At 39.4% G+C, this 21,219-nt stretch overlaps 1 protein-coding gene across 1 annotated transcript in view; it reads right to left on the minus strand.

Annotated features, from left to right (window-relative positions):
• The window catches only part of GRIN3A (glutamate ionotropic receptor NMDA type subunit 3A), a 198,335-nt gene that overhangs the window by 132,173 nt on the left and 44,943 nt on the right, over positions 1–21,219 (minus strand). The window contains exon 2 of the mRNA XM_052644556.1: positions 6,559–7,163. Within this exon, the coding sequence (XP_052500516.1) occupies positions 6,559–7,163 (605 nt within the window). The remainder of the gene's footprint in view (positions 1–6,558; positions 7,164–21,219) is intronic.

The raw sequence follows: 21,219 nt of genomic DNA on the forward strand, positions 1-21,219 counted from the left end.
AGTTGCTTTTGTGTCCAACTCTTTGTGACCCCGTGGACTATATAGCCTGCCAGGCTCCTCTGTCCATGGAATTTTCCAGGCAAGAATGCTGGAATGGGTTGCCATTTCCTACTCCAGAGGATCTTTCTGATCCAGGGATCGAACCTGTTTCTCCTGCATTTTCTGCAATGGCAGGCGGATTCTTTACCACTGAGACACCTGGGAAGCCCTGCAATACTGCTCTCTATTTTTGTGTGTGTGTGTGTGTGATATTTCCAAATTTTATAGTAGATGCATACAAAGTAAGAAGTCAACAAAGAATATGATCACAATTCCCACTCAGGCAAATAAAAGCTTGGAAGCTCGCCTAATTTGGGAAATTTCCAGTTTAAAACCTGTGGGAAGCTAGATTAAGCAAATTTAAGCTGCATTCTTCAAAACAGGGTCTTGAGGAAATACACATCTTTCACTGTACCTTATATTTGAGGCCCTCATGACTTAGAGAAAATTTTAGACTCAGCTCTTGCCATGACTTAAGTGACACAGAGGGAGGGCAAATTCAACGGCTTTAGCCAAATTAGTTCAGTGACAGGAGTTCCTACTGGAAACATCTGGAAACACAGACCTCAACTGTTTGTCCTCAGGATTCACCAAAGCACATGTTTTCTAGAAGTACTGACTCCCTGTTAGTCTTGCAGAGGCAGTCAACTTGTGAGTAACAGCTGGACACAGCAAGTCACCTCACAGCAATGGGTTCTCCTTGGGGACCCAAGGAACCAGTGTTAACATCATCCAGCCCCTGGCTTCCAGGTTCAATGCAACTGCATTTCTTTTGAGTACAAATACACAGGCTAACTAGTTTGAGTCTATCGAGGTCCTCAGGACAGGAACATTTATACATGGGTAACCATACCACCTGATTTATACAGCTTTTGTCTGAAAGAATATGAATTATAAGGTAATGGGATCACAATTAAGGAAAGTTAATATTAATTATGAAAAAGCCTGGAACTTAGATCTAGACAGTTTAAATCTTCCCCTATAAAGTACTAACTGAATGACCTTAGGCATACCACTTAACATTTCAATGTAGGAATTCCTTATAATTAAGGAAGTCAAAATTTCCAGAGATTAAATAGCTTTGCCAGGGTCATAATGCCAGTAAACTATTATAAAGGTGAATAGGAATACCCTAAATTAGAATTATATCATGCTACCTCCAGGTTTTCTGGAACCCTTCTAGTATCCAGTAATGAGATGGGGACCATCATCAATTTATACCTTGGGAATTTTGAATGGGTATTTTGTTTTAGTCTTCTTTTCTGAAGCTTCCTAGTGCCTTGTAATACCTAACACATAATACAATCTGATTAATACATGCAGAATCAATCAATAAATCAACATTTACAATTAGTGAAAGGCCAGTGAATCTTGGTATTGCTTGACCATATAAGAATAAAGATGAGCATAGCCTGGGAGGGGAAGGAGTCTCTTTAGCACACAGAACCATTTTTCATGGTCAACTGAGGAGGGTATAACAATGCCAGATAATATCAGAAGATAATCACTAGTAGAATGAGTGTGGTTTCAGTGGGGAATGATAACTAAATAGCTGGCTTCCCTGGTGGCTCTGTGGTAAAGAACCCCCTGGTGGCTTTGTGGTAAAGAATTATTCAGTAGTGAAGTCATGTCCAATTCTTTGCAACCACATAGACTGCAGCATGCCAGCCTTCCCTGTCCTTCACTGTCTCCTGGAGTTTGCTCAAACTCATATCCATTCAGTCAGTGATGCCAATCAGGGGATGTGGGTTCAATCCCTGGGTCAGAAAGATCCCCTGGAGAAGGAAATGGTAACCCACTCCAGTATTCTTGCCTGGGAAATCCCATGGATGGAGGAGCCTGGCAGGCTGTAGTCCACGGAGTTGCAAAAGAGTTGGACATGACTTAGTGACTAAACAACAATAACAACAACCAAACAGCTAGGTCAAAAAAAAAAAAAAAAAAAAAGGATAAAAAACATGGATAAGTGGAGGAGCATATTGTCTCTTGGCAAAAGAACAAAAGAAGGGGGTCATAAGCTTCCTGGAAGCAGGGCCCCTATTTTCTATTCTTTGTGTCTCCAGCATTAGCCAATGTCCTAGCCTAATATTTGCAAGCTTCAACATATGCTTGAGGATGAACAAATGAATTAATCACTTGATACAGAACTGAACTGCAGAAGCTATTCAAAGAAGAAAGATAAGATTCCACAGCCTGCTGAGAAGTTAGAATATCTATCAGGACAATTAATTAACTAAAGAGTCAGGGACGTCTTATGCCACGGGGAACAAGGTATCAATCCATGTCTAGGCTCTTGGAATTATTAAAGGAAGGCTAACTCCCTTTGACCAGGTTATGAGTGACTCAAGGGGTTCTTTCTCCAGGAAGATAGATTCATTACCACCCAGGGCCTTCAGATAAGCATGGGCAAATCCTAATTCTAGGAACAGCAGGCAAGTCCTTCAACTCCTCTTCATTTTCATGAGACTGGTGTTTAGAATGAGATAAGGGAGTACATGTAGGCAAAGCTAAAACCAATTTTGAGAAATAAAAGCAATTTTTATATCTTTATGGTTTTTAAAAAATTACTTGTAAGGCTTTTGTGCTATAATACTTTATTTGGTTAATTTGTTACAAGATAATGATTTTATAAATATGTCATGGCTAATGTTCTGGCTTTCAAATGATATCCAGTATGCGTATAAAATGCAAACTCCTTAGCATAAAAGTCCTGTGTGGCATGCTATCAATTTAACAACTTTTCCAGAATCATGTCAGATTCTTCTCATAGGCAATGGATGTGCCAACTGTACTAAATTTCTTCAGATCCTGATGAATTTGCAATGCCATTTCCTGTGCCTGTGAGTCTGCTGCAAACCAGAATACTTCTATTCTTTTATCAAGATCCAATTCCAGTATTTCTTCCTCATCATCAACTCTCTGAGAAGAGTGTATTATTTCCTCCCTGTGTATCTGAATATGTTTCTATTTTTAAGAATCACAGATCCCTTTGTTTTCTACATTTACTTACTTTACAACCTCATGCACTGGGCTGTACACTCCAAAATGGCAGGATGCAGCCCTTTATTTTGTCTGCCTCACCCTAGCTCAACAAATAATCACTGACTTCCCTGGTGGCTCAGACAGTAAAGCATCTGCGTACAATGCAGGAGACCCGGGTTCAATTCCTGGGTTGGGAAGATCTCCTGGAGAAGGAAATGGCAACCCATTCCATTATTCTTGCCTGGATAATCCCATGGACAGAGGAACCTGGTAGGCTACAGTCCATGGGGTCGCAAAGAGATGGACACGACTGAATGACATCAATTTCACACATGTATTGCATATGTATTGATGAAGTTATTGCCAAACAATATATCAGATATCATTGCTTCAAAATGATTTACATTTAATAAAAACAACTTGAAATAAATTGCTAAAGATCACAGTATGAACTTGGTCCCCAAGTGGTTTTTGTCTACATTTAGTGATGGTGGATGTTTGCTCTGGCATGTGGGGACCTGGAAAGGATCAAATCCCTTTCACCTGTAATTATGTTGATGTAGTCTGCCATGAGAAATGATTTTTTCCTAGTCTAAAGGCCTATGCTGAAAAAGTCATGTTTTTGGTGATTTCATTAGCATTTGAAAATGTTAACAATTCTGTCAGCCTAAACTGAAAATGACTGTGTGAGAAATGAAAGCTTGCATAACTCTGGCACTTGCTATTCATGGCTCATTATGCTCATGACTTTCATTATGCAGTGAGGAAGTAGGGTCAGCCTCACAAAATTTAGGAACAATTAAGAAAATTACTGTATGCAGATGTGACTTATGGACTGAGAATAACGAACTTTCTAAAAGACTATATTCAACAAAATAAATCAGGATGATGAAAAATCCACAGATATTTTATAGCTTAAGGCAGCTTTTCAGTTATTCATTATAAAGACTCCTTCCAGGGCTTTGTCCACTTCCCTTGACCCTTTCCTGAGCATTTTGAAACTTTTTCTTTGACTCTATTCCTCATGGAGTTTAAGACGTCCTAAGGATATTTCCCGAAGTTCTTTGAGTTCATTCTCAAACACATCCATGGAGATGAAAATATTGTTGCTGACCCATGTGCACTGTGAATTGCTACCAAGCTCCCTAACCTCACAGTCTTTTACAGTTTGCAAAGTCTGTGGAATAAACATGTGGAAATAGCCACAGGTCAGAGGGTATTCACTAACCTAACATTCTATTAAAAAAAAAAAAAGGAAAAGAAAAAAACCAGATGGTACCTAGGTAAGTTTAAAAACTCTGTTTTTAATTTAGACAAAATTTTATTTATCTATTAACCACTCATTATTCTTCTAGAGCAACGGATCATGTAGGGTGTAAATATAAAATCTCCATTTCTTCTTCTATGTTAGTTTCAGTAAATGTCTATTAGGTAGCCTCTATACACTAGGCATTAAACTAGATTGAATAATAGTGTCTCCATTTAATAGAATTTATATTTTAGTTCAGAAATCAGACACATAGACAAATAATGCTGATGGAATGGGCTAAGTACCATCACATAATTTCATGTACAAAGTGCCATTGGATAAACTAAAATTTGAGGAGCCAGAAAGATCAATTTTATCTTGATAAAATGAACCCCTGATATGCATACAACTGAAGTTAACAAATATTTCTCTCTGTAGCTTCTAAACATTTTTAGGTTCCAAACAGAATTGTTTTTCTTGTGCTCTCCATTTTATATGAGACAGAAAGACATTAAATAACTTAATATAGTTTTCACAAGTGGATTTTCTGTCTACTGTTTAAGATTGTCCTTCCAAAATAATGACTATTTGAAATTATAGCTAAAGACTTTGCTTGTGTTTTTGTTATGAAGGAGGATGTTTCTTATCCAAGATAAAATCTTGAGTCTCAATTACATGCTAGTTCCAAAACAGTAGATTAAATCTGGATAGTGGCTATAAAATAAAACACGCATAGACTTTAATCTTGAGGCAATTCAAATACATTATAGGAAAAGTGGAAAGTTCAGATGATGATAGAACATTTAGTTTATCATTAATAGATTCCTAATAAGTGAATTTTAAATTATTTTATTTTCTTAACAACCTTCTTTAGGGTGAAAGTGTTAGTCACTCAGTCGTGTCTGACTCTTTGTGACCCCGTGGACTGTAGCCCACCAGGCTCCTCTGTCCATAGGATTCTCCAGGCCAGAATGCTGGATTGGGTTGCCAATTCCTTCTCCAGGGGATCTTCTCAACCCAGGGACTGAACCCAAGTCTCCCACATTGCAGGCAGACTCTTTGCTGACTGAGCCACCAGGGAAGCTAGGCTGTGCTTAAACTATGCCACATATATGAGAGACATTTAGTATGTTGCTTTGCACATAGTAGATGCCTAATGTGAAATGAAATGTAAAATGACTGGGACCTTCTGACCTTTCCTCAAATGTTCCTGTCTTTTAAAAGGCAAGACTGAGATTGCCTTGTACTCTTCAACATAGTTAGTTGATCCTATTGCAAGACTTCCTGAAAATAGGATCAGACTATAGCTAAGCCTTCACCTCTGGAACAGCAATAATTCTCTGATTTGACCTCTCTGACCATAGTTGGTCTTTTTCTGAAAAAATTCTAGGCCCTTGCAAAATACCCTTTAAGGACTTCTTTTTCTGGGGATCATGAAAACCATGTCTATAGGGTGGATTATTTTTTAACTTAAACAGGCTTTTTCATTCCAGCTTCTGAACCAGACTGAGGAACTGGAAAGAAAGGTGGCTAATTTTAAAAAGTGTGTATATATATACACACACATATATAACATATATACACATATATATAACATAAAATTATATATGCACAGACTTTACTCTTGTAGAACTTAGTTCTGTCTATCTATCTTTTTACTTATTATCAACTATCTATCCACCACAACTCCTCCGTGGCTAGTAGGATCTATTATTATATCCTTTTTACATCAGTGGGTATAGGACATAGAAAACTAAGGCTCAGAGAAGTTAAACCACTTGACCGAGTCATGCAAATAGTAGGTCACAGAGCTAAAATTAAAGCTCAGAGAGTCTGGCTCCAGGGTCTTTGTCTTTAACCACTTCTCTTTCCTCTCTAATGCATCATAACCTGGGAGTAGAGAGAAAAGTCTATCTCCTCCTTGACTAAATTTTTTTTTTTCTCTGAAAAGATTTAGATTTTTCCAAGTCTGTTGGTACAGGAAAGAGTGGGCAGGGAGGGAAATATTTGTTGTGCATTTACTATGAGCTGAGCGCAGTGTTAGGAATTTCTTGTATATAATTTTGTGGTCTCTTTATCACATTAAGCTACATTCAATATTATCTTAGTTTACTAATTAGAAAACAGAGACTCAGAGTTTTTTTAAAAAAGCCTTGCCAAGAACACACAGCTAGTATGGGACTAAGCCACGGATTTAAAAACAGGATTGAGTGTTCCCCACTACAGGAATATTTTACTTCCTATCACAGTCCTATGAATGGGGATATAACCCAGGCCTTGCATCCTACCTTGATAAATATTGTCCTGATGTGAGATTTGCAGTTTCCACATCCATGCAGTTCATTGTGCTGGGAATGAGAGCAAGTTCTGGCTGGATCATGGTGGCTGTGGCTACAGCTCTTGCAACCAGTTCCATGGCATCTTGTACATAGTACTCAAAGACAGACTGTGTTGTTTTTCCATGAGCAATCAGCCCTAAGGGCAGACCTTCTGTCCTCAGTTTCTCAACATTCTGGGAATCCCCCAGTACCCAACGAAGTTCAGGGAGCATTACCCCAAACTGGGTGGTAATTTCGAAAATCCGCCGGATACTTTCCATGTCGCAGCCAAACATCACCATTGTGGGTGTACTGTTCTTAATGCTCTCCAGCTGGACCTGCAGGAAGCTCAAGAGGTCCTCAGTGGAGGAGAGGTTGATGGTGATGTTGATGATAGAGCCCAGGTGGAACTTGGAATTATTCTGGGTAAGGAGGAGGAAGTCGGTGATGTTCCAGTCTTCCTGGCACAGCAACAAGCTAAAATTGTACCAGTTGTTCATGGTCAGGATTGAGACAGTGACATCAGCATCAGAACTTAATGAATTTTCTAAACTCAGTTGGAGGTGAAGGGGATTCTGTATTTAAAGATATGAAAAAGAAGAATTAGAACGTATTGGCCAAAGGTTATAACATAGGGTACTTTTACTTTCTTGTGAGGCTTAATCTTTTATTTTTCCCTGTGATATTCAAGTGCCTCTGGGATAAAATTCACATAATTTGGAAAGCTGTGTTTCCTGTCTAATGGAATTGATTTCTTGCAACTGATTTCCTTATAATTTACGCTTAAAGTACTAGAGGCCGATGGTTCTTGGTGTAAATGTCAGGGGTAACATGACTACACTTTTAGTCTTAAATTTTTATCAGGCTTGCCTGCTTCCTTACAGACAGTTCCCTTTAGGCACCCCATTTCTAACTATCCCTGTTCGCAATTCATTCATTTGTTAAATTTTCCTGTCAGGTGAAATAATTGAAAGAAATTACTTTTGCTTTCCTTTAAAACTACTAGCAGAAAAATCTTAAAACAGTGCAGATACTTGTACAAGGATGGTGTGGAAAAAGGATGCACTAGGAGATAAACCCTGGGATTTCTTTGGAAGGACTGATGCTAAAGCTGAAACTCCAGTACTTTGGCCACCTCATGCGAAGAGTTGACTTATTGGAAAAGACTGATGCTGGGAGGGATTGGGGGCAGGAGGAGAAGGGGACAACAGAGGATGAGATGGCTGGATGGCATCACTGACTCAATGGATGTGAGTTTGAGTGAACTCCGGGAGTTGGTGATGGACAGGGAGGCCTGGTGTGCTGCGATTCATGGGGTCGCAAAGAGTCGGACACGACTGAGCGACTGAAATGAACTGAACTGAACTGATAGTTTCCCAAACTTTTAGCTGCTGAGGAAGGCAATTGTTCTAATATATGTGGTACCATGGCCTGAATGTTTATGTTTCCCTCCAATATTTATGTTGACATCCTAATCCCTGATGTGATGGTATTAGGTGGTGGGACCTTTGGGATGCAATAAGTGCAGAACCCCTCACAAATGCGATTATGAGATTCATGCCCAAGAGGTTCAAGAGAATTCCCTTACTCCTTCGATCACATGAAAACAGTGAGAAGCTGGCAGCCTGCAACCTGGAAGAGGATCCCAACAATGCTGGGACCCTGGTCTTGAACTTCCCCCCTGCAGGACTGTGAGAAATAAAATTCTGTTGTTTACAAGCTACCCAGTCTGTGGTATAGCGGTCTAAACACACTAATGTGTGTGTGCTTAGTTGCTCAGCCATATCTGACTCTTTGTAACCCCAGTGACTGTAGCCTGCCAGGCTCTTCCATCCATGGGATTCTCCAGGCAAGAATATTGGAGTGGGTTGTCATTTCCTCCTCCAGGGGATCTTCCTGACCCAAGGATCAAACCTATATCTCCTGTGTCTTCTGCATTGCAGGCAGATTCTTTACCACTAAGCCACTGGGGAAGCACCCCAAATACACTTAAGACATATGGAATAATTAACAATATACTCAATCAAAATTAAATACATAGTCTAACATTGAAGATTAGATTGCATTTCTATATCTAATGAGACTGGATTCTTGCCGTGAAAGGTGGAATGTGTGCCATTTAAACACACGTATATAACTTTCATCACAATTTCATCTACTTATAGAACTCAACAACTCAATGAAAGGAGAGAATCTTATTTGAAAAATCACAAATTACTAATCATATAGGTGAAGTGGAAATAGTCCTCTAATGAGAAAATCTGTTCTCAAGAGCAGGCATTTGACATATTTATCTAACATTGACATCCTTAGAATGGTTAACATAATCCTTTATACAAGGTAGGTGTACAATAGATATGGGTCCAATTGAACTAAATACATTCACATTTTCGAGTTATCAGACTGTTGAACTATTTTTGAGAGCTTGCCAAACATTCAGGTTAATAATATACGTAGAAAAATGAGGACTTTCACAGTGAAGTTTCATACACTGGTACAAAACTAAAGTGTAGCTTTTCCTTACCCACCAAAAAGAGTGTAAAAAAATAGTTTGAGCTGAACTTTGAATAATTTGAAGGGTTAAAAGGATTCTGATAAGTGTAGAGGAAGGAGTGAGGATTCCAAAGGAATTTATGGGAGAAAAACTATGACCAAAGGCAGGAAATGAGAGTAACCATATGGTAAGTAGGCACTGCAGGCAGACGCTTTAATCTCTGAGCCACCAGGGAAGCCCTAAGTAGGAGGGAGTCTTAAAATTTATTTTGAGAATTTGACTTTCGTCCTTCCAAATTAAGCTGTGAGCAGGACTTCTAATGATAAAAGCAGAGCTTTTGGAGGATTGTCTATGAGCTGCATTCGAAAAGGAGAGGGAAAATAAGACTTTCAGGATTTCATTTAGGTGCTAATGGTTTTAACTGGAAACCAGTGTTGGTAATGATAGCTGCCACTGCTACTGCTAAGTCACTTCAGTCGTGTCCAACTCTGTGCGACCCCATAGATGGCAGCCCACCAGGCTCCCCCGTCCCTGGGATTCTCCAGGCAAGAACACTGGAGTGGGTTGCCATTTCCTTCTCCAATGCATGAAAGTGAAAAGTGAAAGTGAATTTGCTCAGTTGTGTTCAACCCTCAGCGACCCCATGGACTGCAGCCTTCCAGGCTCCTCCGTCCATGGGATTTTCCAGACAAGAATACTGGAATGATAGCTAGAATGATAAAAAATGTTTCTCTTCAAATTAAAATTTAGGGACTTCCCTGGTGGTGCAGTGGCTAAGACTCCCACTTCCAATGCAGGCGGGCCAGGTTCAATCCCTGGTTAAGGAACCAGATCCCACATGCTGCATCTAAGAATTTTTGCATGCTGTGAGTAAAGAGCCTACATGCTGAAACTAAGACCCAGCACAGCCAAGTAAATAGAAAAAGAAAAAAAAAGTTAAAATTTATCGACAAGATCAGATATAAGAGACAGATAAAGAAAGGTGTCAGAAAACCAGGAGACATTATCCAGTAGGTAGTTCCTGTTTCCCGGCTTGGGATGCCCTAGAGCGTATAAGATAAAGGAATAGAAGCTTCATTTCCTCACTCCTACTATTGACGAATATAACCTGCTCCAGAGAGTTCTCTCTGTCCTCCCTTTTTAACTTTTTTATTTTCCTTCTTTCTTTTTACTTCCTCTTCTGCCTTAACCTTATTCCAGAATCAATGAACAATGGAAGGCAAGTTTAACATTTAGCTGGCAGGAACAAATTATGCCCAACTGTTTTCTTGGCCTTAGTCCCTATTCTGTTGCCAGTTTTCATTCTAAAACATAAATATGACCATACCATTCTTCTGCACCTCTGAATCACCCATAAGACAAATATTAAAATCAACAGTATGGCTTAGGAGGCCATTCTTAGTCTTTAACTTCACCTCCAACACTCCAAGCCTGTACCCCAAAACAAGTCATAGTGGTAAATTTATTTTTCTTGGATCAGACTGAGCATTTTCACATATAAACAAATTTGAAATGCTGAATTCTCCACTTGGGAATGTATTTACCTGTATTCATATTCATTTTTCAGAACTCAGCTCTTCCATCAGATTTCTAGAAACTAGTTTATGTTCCATTTACTACTGTTTCTGCTGCTGATCTTTTTTTTTCTCACAATATTTTTGCCCTTTTATTTCCTGCAGTGGTGAACTGGATTTTTGTTTATTTGATTGCTCCTCTGACTGCTGCCCAAGCAGAATTAATCATCTCATGTGTGTGTCAGGTTGTCATTTTGTTCATCACTCTATTACAGTTCTCTTCACACGTACGTTAGTTATTTGGTTACGTGTGAGACCCCCAGATTCAATTCCTGGGTCAGGAAGATCCGCTGGAGAAGGGATAGGCTACCCACTCTAGTATTATTGGGCTTCCCTTGTGGCTCAGCTGGTAAAGAATCTGCCTGCAATGTGGGAGACCTGGGTTCGATCGCTGGGTTGGGAAGATCCCCTGGAGAAGGGAAAGGCTACCCACTCCAGTATTCTGGCCTGGAGAATTCCATGGCCTATACAGTCCATGGGGTCACAAAGAGTCTGACACGACTGAGGACTCTCACTTTCACTTTACCTCTCACAACAAAATGGAAGCTTCTTTAGGTTGAGAACCATATCTCAACCATCTCTTCTAGTACAGTTCTTAGTTAACCAGTGATACTGTTTATCAATTGGAATTTTCTCTTGTTCATCTCAAGTACTGAGCTATGATCATAATCTTGTCACTGGAAGACTGAGAAGACCATTTCCAGCAGAGCTTCAAAACCCAATATTTTGCCCCCAGTTGGAACAAAGGCCCATCCATGCACTTCCTACAGAAGGATTCATTAAGTTGGTATATGAGGATCAGGTTCTAATGGAGGCAGAATTGAAAATGTTCTCCTCTTGCTAAATAGGAAAGTAACAGTAGCTAATCACACTGAGCATTCAGTGTGCCAGGAAACATATGCATTTGGCATGAGAGAGTGACAGAGGAATAAAATGAAGACACTCCCCCTTGATGGATAATGATTAATCCATATAATAGCTATCCCTACTAAGCTATCCCTACTAAGCTATCCATATAGCTATCCCTACTAAGAATTCTATTAAGAAAGTACAGATGTGGAAGTTCATCCTTACACAAACTTAAGGAACACAACTCTTCAAATAAATACTTATTAAATAATATAGAAACATCTAGTAATATTGTATTTATTCAACAGCCTCAGATGCATCATCTCCTAATTTCTCTCCATAGAATAATAAAGGGAAAGGCATGTGTGTGTGTGAGTACACATATGACACAGATATGAAAACTTATAACAAAAAATTCAAGCCTTATAGGAAAACTTTTAGCAAAATCTGGAACAAAAATTAAACAAGATCTATCAAATGAAACTGAGACTCAAAATCTATGTCTTACATATAGTTTTCTATTTTGCAAAAGAATAACCCATGGTCTGAAAGAAGGTATAATAATAATAAAAAAAATAAAAGTCCACATTGTTTATTTCCTCAATCAGAGGTCCAATAACAAAAAACCCCCAAGAATCAGGAAGCCTCTCACAACCATGTTGATAGTTACAGAAAACTGCCTTGTAAGTACATTAAATTTATATAAATTAAAATATACAGGCTCAGTAGAATGTTAGGGGGAGAGAAAAAATGAAATTAACCAGTACTGATAATTCTAACTATCCTGAGTGTATTCATTATTATATATGACTATTATATACATGGATTATTATATAGTGTAATAAATGTTATTATACATAGTTATATATACAAAATTTCAAATAGGTAATTTTAAAAACTGAAGTATGGTTTATGTATGTTATATTAATTTCAGATATGCAAATTTATTATGAAATGATCACCATGATAAATCCAACAACCATCTATCACCATTCAAAGTTCAGTTGAGTTCAGTTCAGTTCAGTTGCTCAGTCGTGTCTGACTCTTTGTGATCCCATGAATCGCGGCACGCTAGGCCTCCCTGTCCATCACCATCTCCCAGAGTTCACTCAGACTCACATCCATCGAGTCGATGATGCCATCCAGCCATCTCATCCTCTGTTGTCCCCTTTTTCTCCTGCCCCCAATCCCTCCCAGCATCAGAGTCTTTTCCAATGAGTCAACTCTTCACATGAGGTGGCCAAAGTACTGGAGTTTCAGCTTTAGCATCATTCCTTCCAAAGAACACCCAGGTTGATCTCCTTTAGAATGGACTGGTTGGATCTCCTTGCAGTCCAAGGGACTATTGACTACTTTATTCCTTAAGCTATCATAACTTATTTATTTTATACTAGTAGTTTGTATCTTTTAACTTCACCTCTTTCATCCAACACTCTTCACCTCTGGTAACCACCAGTTTTTTCTCTTTATAAATATGTTTCTGCTTTATTTTATTTGTTGGTTTTGTTTCTCAGATTCCACATATAAGTGAAATCATATGGTATTTGTCTTTCACTGTCTGACTTATTTCACTTAACATAATACCCTCTAGATCCATCTATATTGTCACACATGGCAAGATTTCTTTTTTTTTTTTTTGTGGCTGGGTTATATTTCATTGTGTGTGTGCATATGTGTTTATCACATGTCTGGTTTATCCATTTATTTTTTAAAAAATTTATTTTATATCAGAGTATAGTTGATGTTGTGTTGGCTTTGTGAAACTTTGAAAAGATACATACATCTCAAAGTTCACTGCAGTACTATTTACAATAGCCAAGACATGAAAGCAACCTAGATGTTCATTGACAGAGAAATGGATAGAGAAGATATGGTGTATATATACATCTATCTATTCATCTTTCAATGGACATTTAGATTGTTTCTGCGTGTGTGTGCACTAAGTTGCTTCAGGCACGTCCAACTTTTTCAACCCTATGGATCATAGCCCACCAGGCTCCTCCATCCATGGGATTCTCTAGGCAAGGATACTGGAATGGGTTGCCATGCCATCCTTCAGGGGATCTTCCCAACACAATGATGGAAACTGTGTCTCTTAGTCTCCTGCATTGGCAGGCAGGTTCTTTATCATTAGTGCCACTTGGGAAGCCCTTAGATTGTTTCTGTATCTTGGCTAATTTAAGACATTTTCAAATGTACTTTCCTTATTCTTTGGATTGAATCTTTATTACTACAGAAAATGACATGCCACTCTACCCCACTGATTTTTAGATTTTTATTCCCATTATAATCCATTTCTACATGATTTTGGAAGCTGAAATCCCTTAAAGTATAGGACAAGAAGTGTGGATGGGGAATGGCCATGTTGAAATGTACTCATGGAATGAAATCTCACCAAGACAAGTGCAGAGCAGGAGGGAGAGAGGAATTTCTGAGATGGCAATGCAGTTGCCAGTGTCAGAGAATTGCAAAAATGTCAGAGATTTATTCAGTGGTGTAAGGGAAGATTGGTTCAACTGCGATGGGTCACAGTGGATTTACTACTAGTAAAAGATTTGTTGTTGTTCAGTTGTGTCCAACTCTTTGTGACCCCATGGACTTCAGCATGCCAGGCTTCCCTGTCCTTCACTATCTCTCAGAGTTTGCTCAAATTTATGTCTATTGAATTGGTGATGCTGTCTAACCATCTCATCCTCTGTCATCCTCTTTGCTTTTTGCCTTCAATTTTTCCTAGCATCGAGTATGAGTAATGAGTAAATGTGCTCAGTTATGTCTGACTCTTTGCTAACCTATGGACTGTTGCCTTCCAGGCTCCTCTATCCATGGGATTTTCCAGGCCAGAATACTTGTAGGGGTTACCATTTCCTTTTCCAGGGGATCTTCCTGATCCAGGGATTGTACCCATGTCTCCTGCATTGCAGGCGGATTCTTTGCCCACTTGAGCCATTGGGGAAGCCTCTTTGCTGCATCAGGGGCTTTTTCAATGAGTGGGCTCTTTCCATCAGGTGGTCAAAGTATTGGAGCTTCAGCTTCAGCATCAGTCCTTCCAATGAATATTCAGAGTTGATTTCCATTAGGATTGACAAGCTTGGTCTCCTTGTAGTCCAAGGGACTCTCAAATGTCTTCTCCAACACCACACTGTGCTCAGCCTCCTTTATGGTCCAACTCTCACATCCATACATGACTACTGGAAAAACCATACCTTTGACTATATGGACCTTTGTTGGCAAAGTGGTGTCTTTGCTTCTTAGTATGCTGTCTAGGTTTGTAATGGAGAAGGCAATGGCACTCCACTCCAGTATTCTTGCCTGGAAAATCCCATGGATGGAGGAGCCTGGTAGGCTGCAGTCCATGGGGTCGTGAAGAGTCGGACATGACTGACCGATTTCACTTTCACTTTTCAGTCTCATGCACTGGAGAAGGAAATGGCAATCCACTCCAGTGTTCTTGCCTGGAGAATCCCAGGGATGGTGGAGCCTGTTGGGCTACCATCTATGGGGTCGCACAGAGTCGGACACGACTGAAGTGACTTAGCAGCAGCAGCAGCAGCAGGTTTGTAATAGCTTTCCTTCCAAGGAGCAAGTGTCTTTTATTTTCATGATTACAGTCACCATCCACAGCAAGTTTGGAGCCCAAGAAAATTAAATTGGTCACTGCTTCCACTTTTCCCCCATCTATTTGCCATGAAGTGATGGGACTGGATGCCATGATCTTAGTTTTTCAATGCTGTGTGTTAAGCCAGCTTTTTCACTCTACACTTTCACTCTCATCAAGAGGCTCTTTAGTTACTCTTCACTTTCTGCCATTAAAGAGATATCATATGCATCCGTGAGGTTGTTGATATTGACAATCTTGATTCCAGCTTGTGATTCACTCAGCCAGCCATTTCCCATGATGTACTCTGCATATAAGTTAAATAAGCAGGGTGACAATATACAGCCTTGTTGTATATACAAGTTTCCCAATTTTGAACCATACATGTTTCCCAATTTTGAAGCAGTCAGTTGTTCCATATCCAGTTCTGTTGCTTCTTGACATGGATACAGGTTTCTTAGGAGACAGGAAAAATGATCTGTTATTTGCATCTCTTGGAGAAGACTCTTGCGAGTCCCTTGGACTGCAAGGAGATCCAACCAGTCCATTCTGAAGGAGATCAGCCCTGGGATTTCTTTGGAAGGAATGATGCTAAAGCTGAAACTCCAGTACTTTGGCCACCTCATGTGAAGAGTTGACTCATTGGAAAAGACTTTGATGCTGGGAGGGATTGGGGGCAGGAGGAGAAGGGGACAACAGAGGATGAGATGGCTGGATGGCATCACTGACTCGATGGACACGAGTCTGAGTGAACTCTGGGAGTTGGTGATGGACAGGGAGGCCTGGCGTGCTGTGATTCATGGGGTCGCGAAGAGTCAGACATGGCTGAGCGACTGAACTGAACTGAACTGAAGGACTTCCCTTGTGGCTCAGCTGGTAAAGAATCACCTGCAGTGTGAGAGACCTGGGTTTGATCCCTGGGTTGGGAAGATCCCCTGGAGAAGGGAAAGGCTACTCACTCCAGGATTCTGGCCTGGAGAATTAGTCCATGGGGTCACAAAGAGTCAGACATAACTGACCAACTTTCACATTCACTTTCCAAGACTTTTTCACAGTTTGTTGTGATCCACACAGTCAACAGCTTTAGCATAGACAATGAAGCAGAAGTAGATGTTTTTCTGTAATTTCTTTGCTTTCTCTATGATCCAACGAATGTTGGCAATTTGATTTCTGGTTCCTCTGCCTTTTCTAAATCCAGCTTGTCCCCCTGGAAGTTCTCAGTTCACATATTGCCAAAACCCAGCTTGAAGGATTTTGAGCACAACCTTACTAGCATGTGAAATGGATGCAATTGTGTGATAGTCTGAACATTTTTGGCACCTCCCTTCTTTGGGATTGGAATGAAAACCAACTTTTTCCAGTCCTGTGCCCACTGCTGAATTTTCCAAATTTGCTGATCTATAGAGTGCAGCACTTTTACAGCATCATCTTTTAGGATTTGAAATAGCTCAGCCAGAATTCCATCTCTTCCACTAACTTTCTTTGTTGTAATGCTTCCTAAGGCCCACTTGACTTCACACTCCAGGATGTCTGGCTCTAGATGAGTGAACACACCATCACAGTTATTCCAAAAAGGTCATTAAGACCTTTTTTGTATAGTTCTGTATATTCTTGCCATCTCATCTGCTTCTGATAGGTCCTTACCATTTCTGTTCTTTATTGTGCCCAGCCTTACTTGAAATTTTCCCTTGATATCTCCAGTTTTCTTGAAGACATATCTAGTCTTTCCCATTATATTGTTTTCCTTATTTCTTTGCATTGTTCATTTAAAAAGGCCTTCTTATCTCTCATTGCCTTTCTCTGGAACTCAACATTCAGTTGGGCACATCTTTCTCTTTCTCCCTTGCCTTTCACTTCTCTTCTTTCCTCAATTTGTTAAGCCTTCTCAGAAAACCACTTTGTCTTCTTGTATTTTTCTTTAGGATGGCTTTGGTCAAAGATTCCTATACAGTGTTAGGTATCTCTGTCCATAGTTCAGGCACTCTGTGCCTTCTTGTATTTTTCTTTGGGATGGCTTTGGTCAAAGATTCCTATACAGTGTTAGGTATCTCTGTCCATAGTTCAGGCACTCTGTGCCTTCTTGTATTTTTCTTTGGGATGGCTTTGGTCAAAGATTCCTATACAGTGTTAGGTATCTCTGTCCATAGTCCAGACACTCTGTCTACCAGATCTAATTCCCTGAATCTATTCATCACCTCCACTGTATATCCCTTATGTATAATCATAGGGATTTAAGTGATAACTGAAAGGTCTAGTGGTTTTCCCCACTTTATTCAATGTAAGCCTGAATTTTGCAATAAGGAGCTGATAATCTGAGCCACAGCCAGTTCACCATTCTGCAGAGAATATAATCAATCTGATTTTGGTATTGACCATTTAGCTATGTCCATGTGTAGTGTCATCTCCATGTGGACAGTCATCTCTGTCCATGTGTTGTTGGAAGAGGGTATTTGCTATGACCAGTGTGTTCTCTTGACAAAAGTCTGTTAGTCTTTGTTCTGCTTCATTTTGTACCCCAAGTCCATACTTGCCTGTTACTCCAGGTATATGTTGACTTCCTACTTTTGCATTCCAATCCCCTATGATGAAAAGGACATCTTTTTTTTTTTTTTTTTTTTTTTTTTTTGGTGTTAGTTCTAGAAGTTCTTGTAAGTCTTCATAGAACCGTTCAACTTCACCTTCTTTGGCATCAGTGGTTGGGGCACAGACTTAGATTACTGTGATGTTGAATGGTTTACCTTGGAAATGAACCGAGATCGTTCTGTCTTTTTTGAGACTGCATCGAAGTACTGCATTTTGGACTCTCTTGTTGACTATGAGATTATTAGTTTAATGGCATAACCAAAAAACAAAGAAACAACCAACCAACCAACCAACCAACCATTTCTTCTAAAGGATTCTTGCCCACAGAATTAGGTATAATGGTCATCTGAATTAAATTTGCCTATTCCAGTCCATTTCAGTTCACTGATTCCTAAGATGCCAATGTTCACTCTTGCCATCTTCTGCTTGACCATGTCCATTTTATCTTGATTCAGGGACCTAACATTCCAGGTTCCTATGCAATATTGTTCTTTACAGCATTAGACTTTCACCACTGGACCCATCCACAACTGAGTGTCATTTTCCTTTGGCCCAGCTTCTTCATTTCTTTCTGAAGCTATTAGTAATTGTCCTCCACTCTTCCCCAGTAGCATATTGGACACCTTCCAACCTGTGGGGCTTATCTTCTGGTGTCATATCTTTTTGCCTTTTCATACTGTTCATGGGGTTCTCACAGCAAAAATACTGGAGTGGTTTGCTAATCACCCTTCAGTGGACAGTATTTTGTCCGAACCCTTCACTATGACCCATCAGTCTTGGGTGGCCTGGCCTGGCATGGCTCATAGCTTCACTGATTTATGCTAGTCCTTTTGCCATGACAAGGCTGTGATCCATGAAGCTGAGAAAAAGATTAAAATTCCACACACACACACACACACACACACACACACACACACACAAAACCCAGGCAAGAATGGTAACAAAATTTGGAAAAATAAAAATAATAGAGGAGCCATGCCTTAAGAGATATTAGAGTATATCAGAAAATGCAATTTTTATATAACCATAATAATTAAAACAGGTAAGTACTAGCAAAAGGATTAACAGGTAATAGAACAAACATTATTGTATATTGAGGTACACAGATTTAATATTCTAGTTTAATATACTTCTTTTGAAAGTTATAAGGGCATACTGAAGAAATACACATGAAGTGAATTGAGAAAATAGATTATTTGGGAAAATAAGCACCATTTAAATCCTAATTTTATGACATGTTAAAAATAAATTCCAGGCCATTTAAGAGTTAAAAGTACAATGTCAAATCATTTAAAGATGGAGCAAAGAGGTATGTCTCAGAAATCATAATGATAAAGAGAAATACATTAATACTACAATGTACTTTATTTGTAGCATTAAACAGCTCTCATAAACAAAAAATAAAGGAAAGTAAGAGACAAGATAATTTTTGCAGCAAATCCAACAAAGAGTTAATGTTCACAAAAAACATCAAGATTTACTAAACAAACAGTAAATAGAACCCTTGACTGAACATTCATTCAATATAGAAAATTAATTTTAAGCTTCAACTGTGAGCCATATTCTCTGTAAAAAATTTCCTGTTGTCTGTACAGAAGGTGAGAGAGAGACAATATACGGATAAGTAGAGAAGTAAACATAGTATAAGTATGCATTATGGAAATTACTGTAAATGAAACAAATAGGTGCAGTGAGTCTAGCAAAGGGGAAAAAGTGTACTAATTATGATCAATAAGGTAGATGGATGCCAGTATTCACACTGTATGCACACTCTCTAACTGGGACTTTAGGAAAAAATGAGGGATGTATATAAAAATGATTTATCACTATATACAGGTGATATATATAATTATATATATATATATATAATGATTTTAAAAAATACACATATAACTAAAAATGTGGTCCAATTTTGACCATCCATTCTTCTTTGACTAGGTACTATGTAGTCCCAGATAAATGGATGGAGCTACTACCTACTTCTATATGCCTTTGACTCTTCACTCACCTCTTTTGTAGTATCTACAGTGTTGTTTCTCAGATCCTAAACTATCCTGCTGGCTAGGTCTTCCTCAGTCAGTTCAGCTTTTCTCTCCTTCTCTGGGAGAGTAAATCTAATGGTTAGGGCTTAGTAGTCCCTACAACCTAGCTTTAACACCTGGCTTCACTGTTTACCAGCTGTGTGGCCTTCTACAAGTCACTTAGGATCTCTGAGAGATAAATTTCTCATCTCTAAAACAAGGAAAACATTACCTCCTACGTTATGGGTTCATTTTGGGAATCAAATGTGAAAATCTGATAATGCACGGGTTCTGATAACTGGCCCAGAGTGAGGGCCCAGTAAGGGACAGTTATTACAGTTTTCTTGGAGTTAAGTCATTGTGTTGGACATGCTTGGTAAAGTGACTGCAATACAATTTTTTCTTTTGCTGTTGCTCTTTTTCCTTTCACTTTTCTATTTTCACCCAATAGCCCCTGCAATAGATATTTCTTACAAATACCAATTATACGAACTCCTCAGTAGAAAAAGAGCAACTCCACTCCAGGATGGGAGCAGCTATTTATTTGGAAGACAACATATTCACAGCAGAGGACCCTCCTCACACAGCACCACCCCTCCCCGCCCCCCAAAAAAAGAAAAAAATCAACCCAAAACAAAAAACTTCTTTGGTAACTAGCTCCAGTGTCACTTCACCTGTTAAGGAATCTGAGGCAACAGTTGCTGCAGATCCCCTATCAATCTTTGTTCTTCCCAAGAGCACAGAATCACCTATTTTGCAGATCAGTAAAAGTTTCAAAAGTAGGATTGTCTGCAGGAAAGAGCTTGCCAGACACTTTGAGATATTCTCTGACAGAAGAGGTAATGAAACTGGGTTTGCCTTTCAGTTCAGTTGCTTGATTGTGTCTGACTCTTTGTGACTCCATGAACTGTAGCACGCCAGGCCTCCCTGTCCATCACCAACTCCCGGAGTCTACCCAAACCCATGTCCATCAAGTTGATGATCCCATCCAACCATCTCATCCTCTGTTGTCCCCTTCTCCTACCCTCAATCTTTCCCAGCATCAGGGTCTTTTCAAATGAGTCAGCTCTTCGCATCAGGTGGCCAAAGTATTGGAGTTTCAGCTTCAACATCAATCCTTCCAATGAACACCTAGGACTGATCTCCTTTAGAATGGACTGGTTGGATCTCCTTGCAGTCCAAGGGACTCTCAAGAGTCTTCTCCAACACCACAGTTCAAAAGCATCAATTCCTCAGTGCTCAGCTTTCTTTATGGTCCAACTCTCACATCCATACATGACCACTGGAAATACCATAGCCTTGACTAGGCAGACCTTTGTTGGCAAAGTAATGTCTCTGCTTTTTAATATGCTGTCTAGGTTGGTCATAACTTTCCTTCCAAGGAGTAAGCGTCTTTTAATTTCATGGCTGCAATCACCATCTGCAGTGATTTTGGAGCCCAGAAAAATAGTCAGCCATTGTTTCCAATGTTTCCCCATCTGTTTGCCATGAAGTGATGGGACCAGATGCCATGAT

This window comes from Budorcas taxicolor, chromosome 8 (assembly GCF_023091745.1).
Source record: "Budorcas taxicolor isolate Tak-1 chromosome 8, Takin1.1, whole genome shotgun sequence".
NCBI classification, from domain to species: domain Eukaryota; kingdom Metazoa; phylum Chordata; class Mammalia; order Artiodactyla; family Bovidae; genus Budorcas; species Budorcas taxicolor.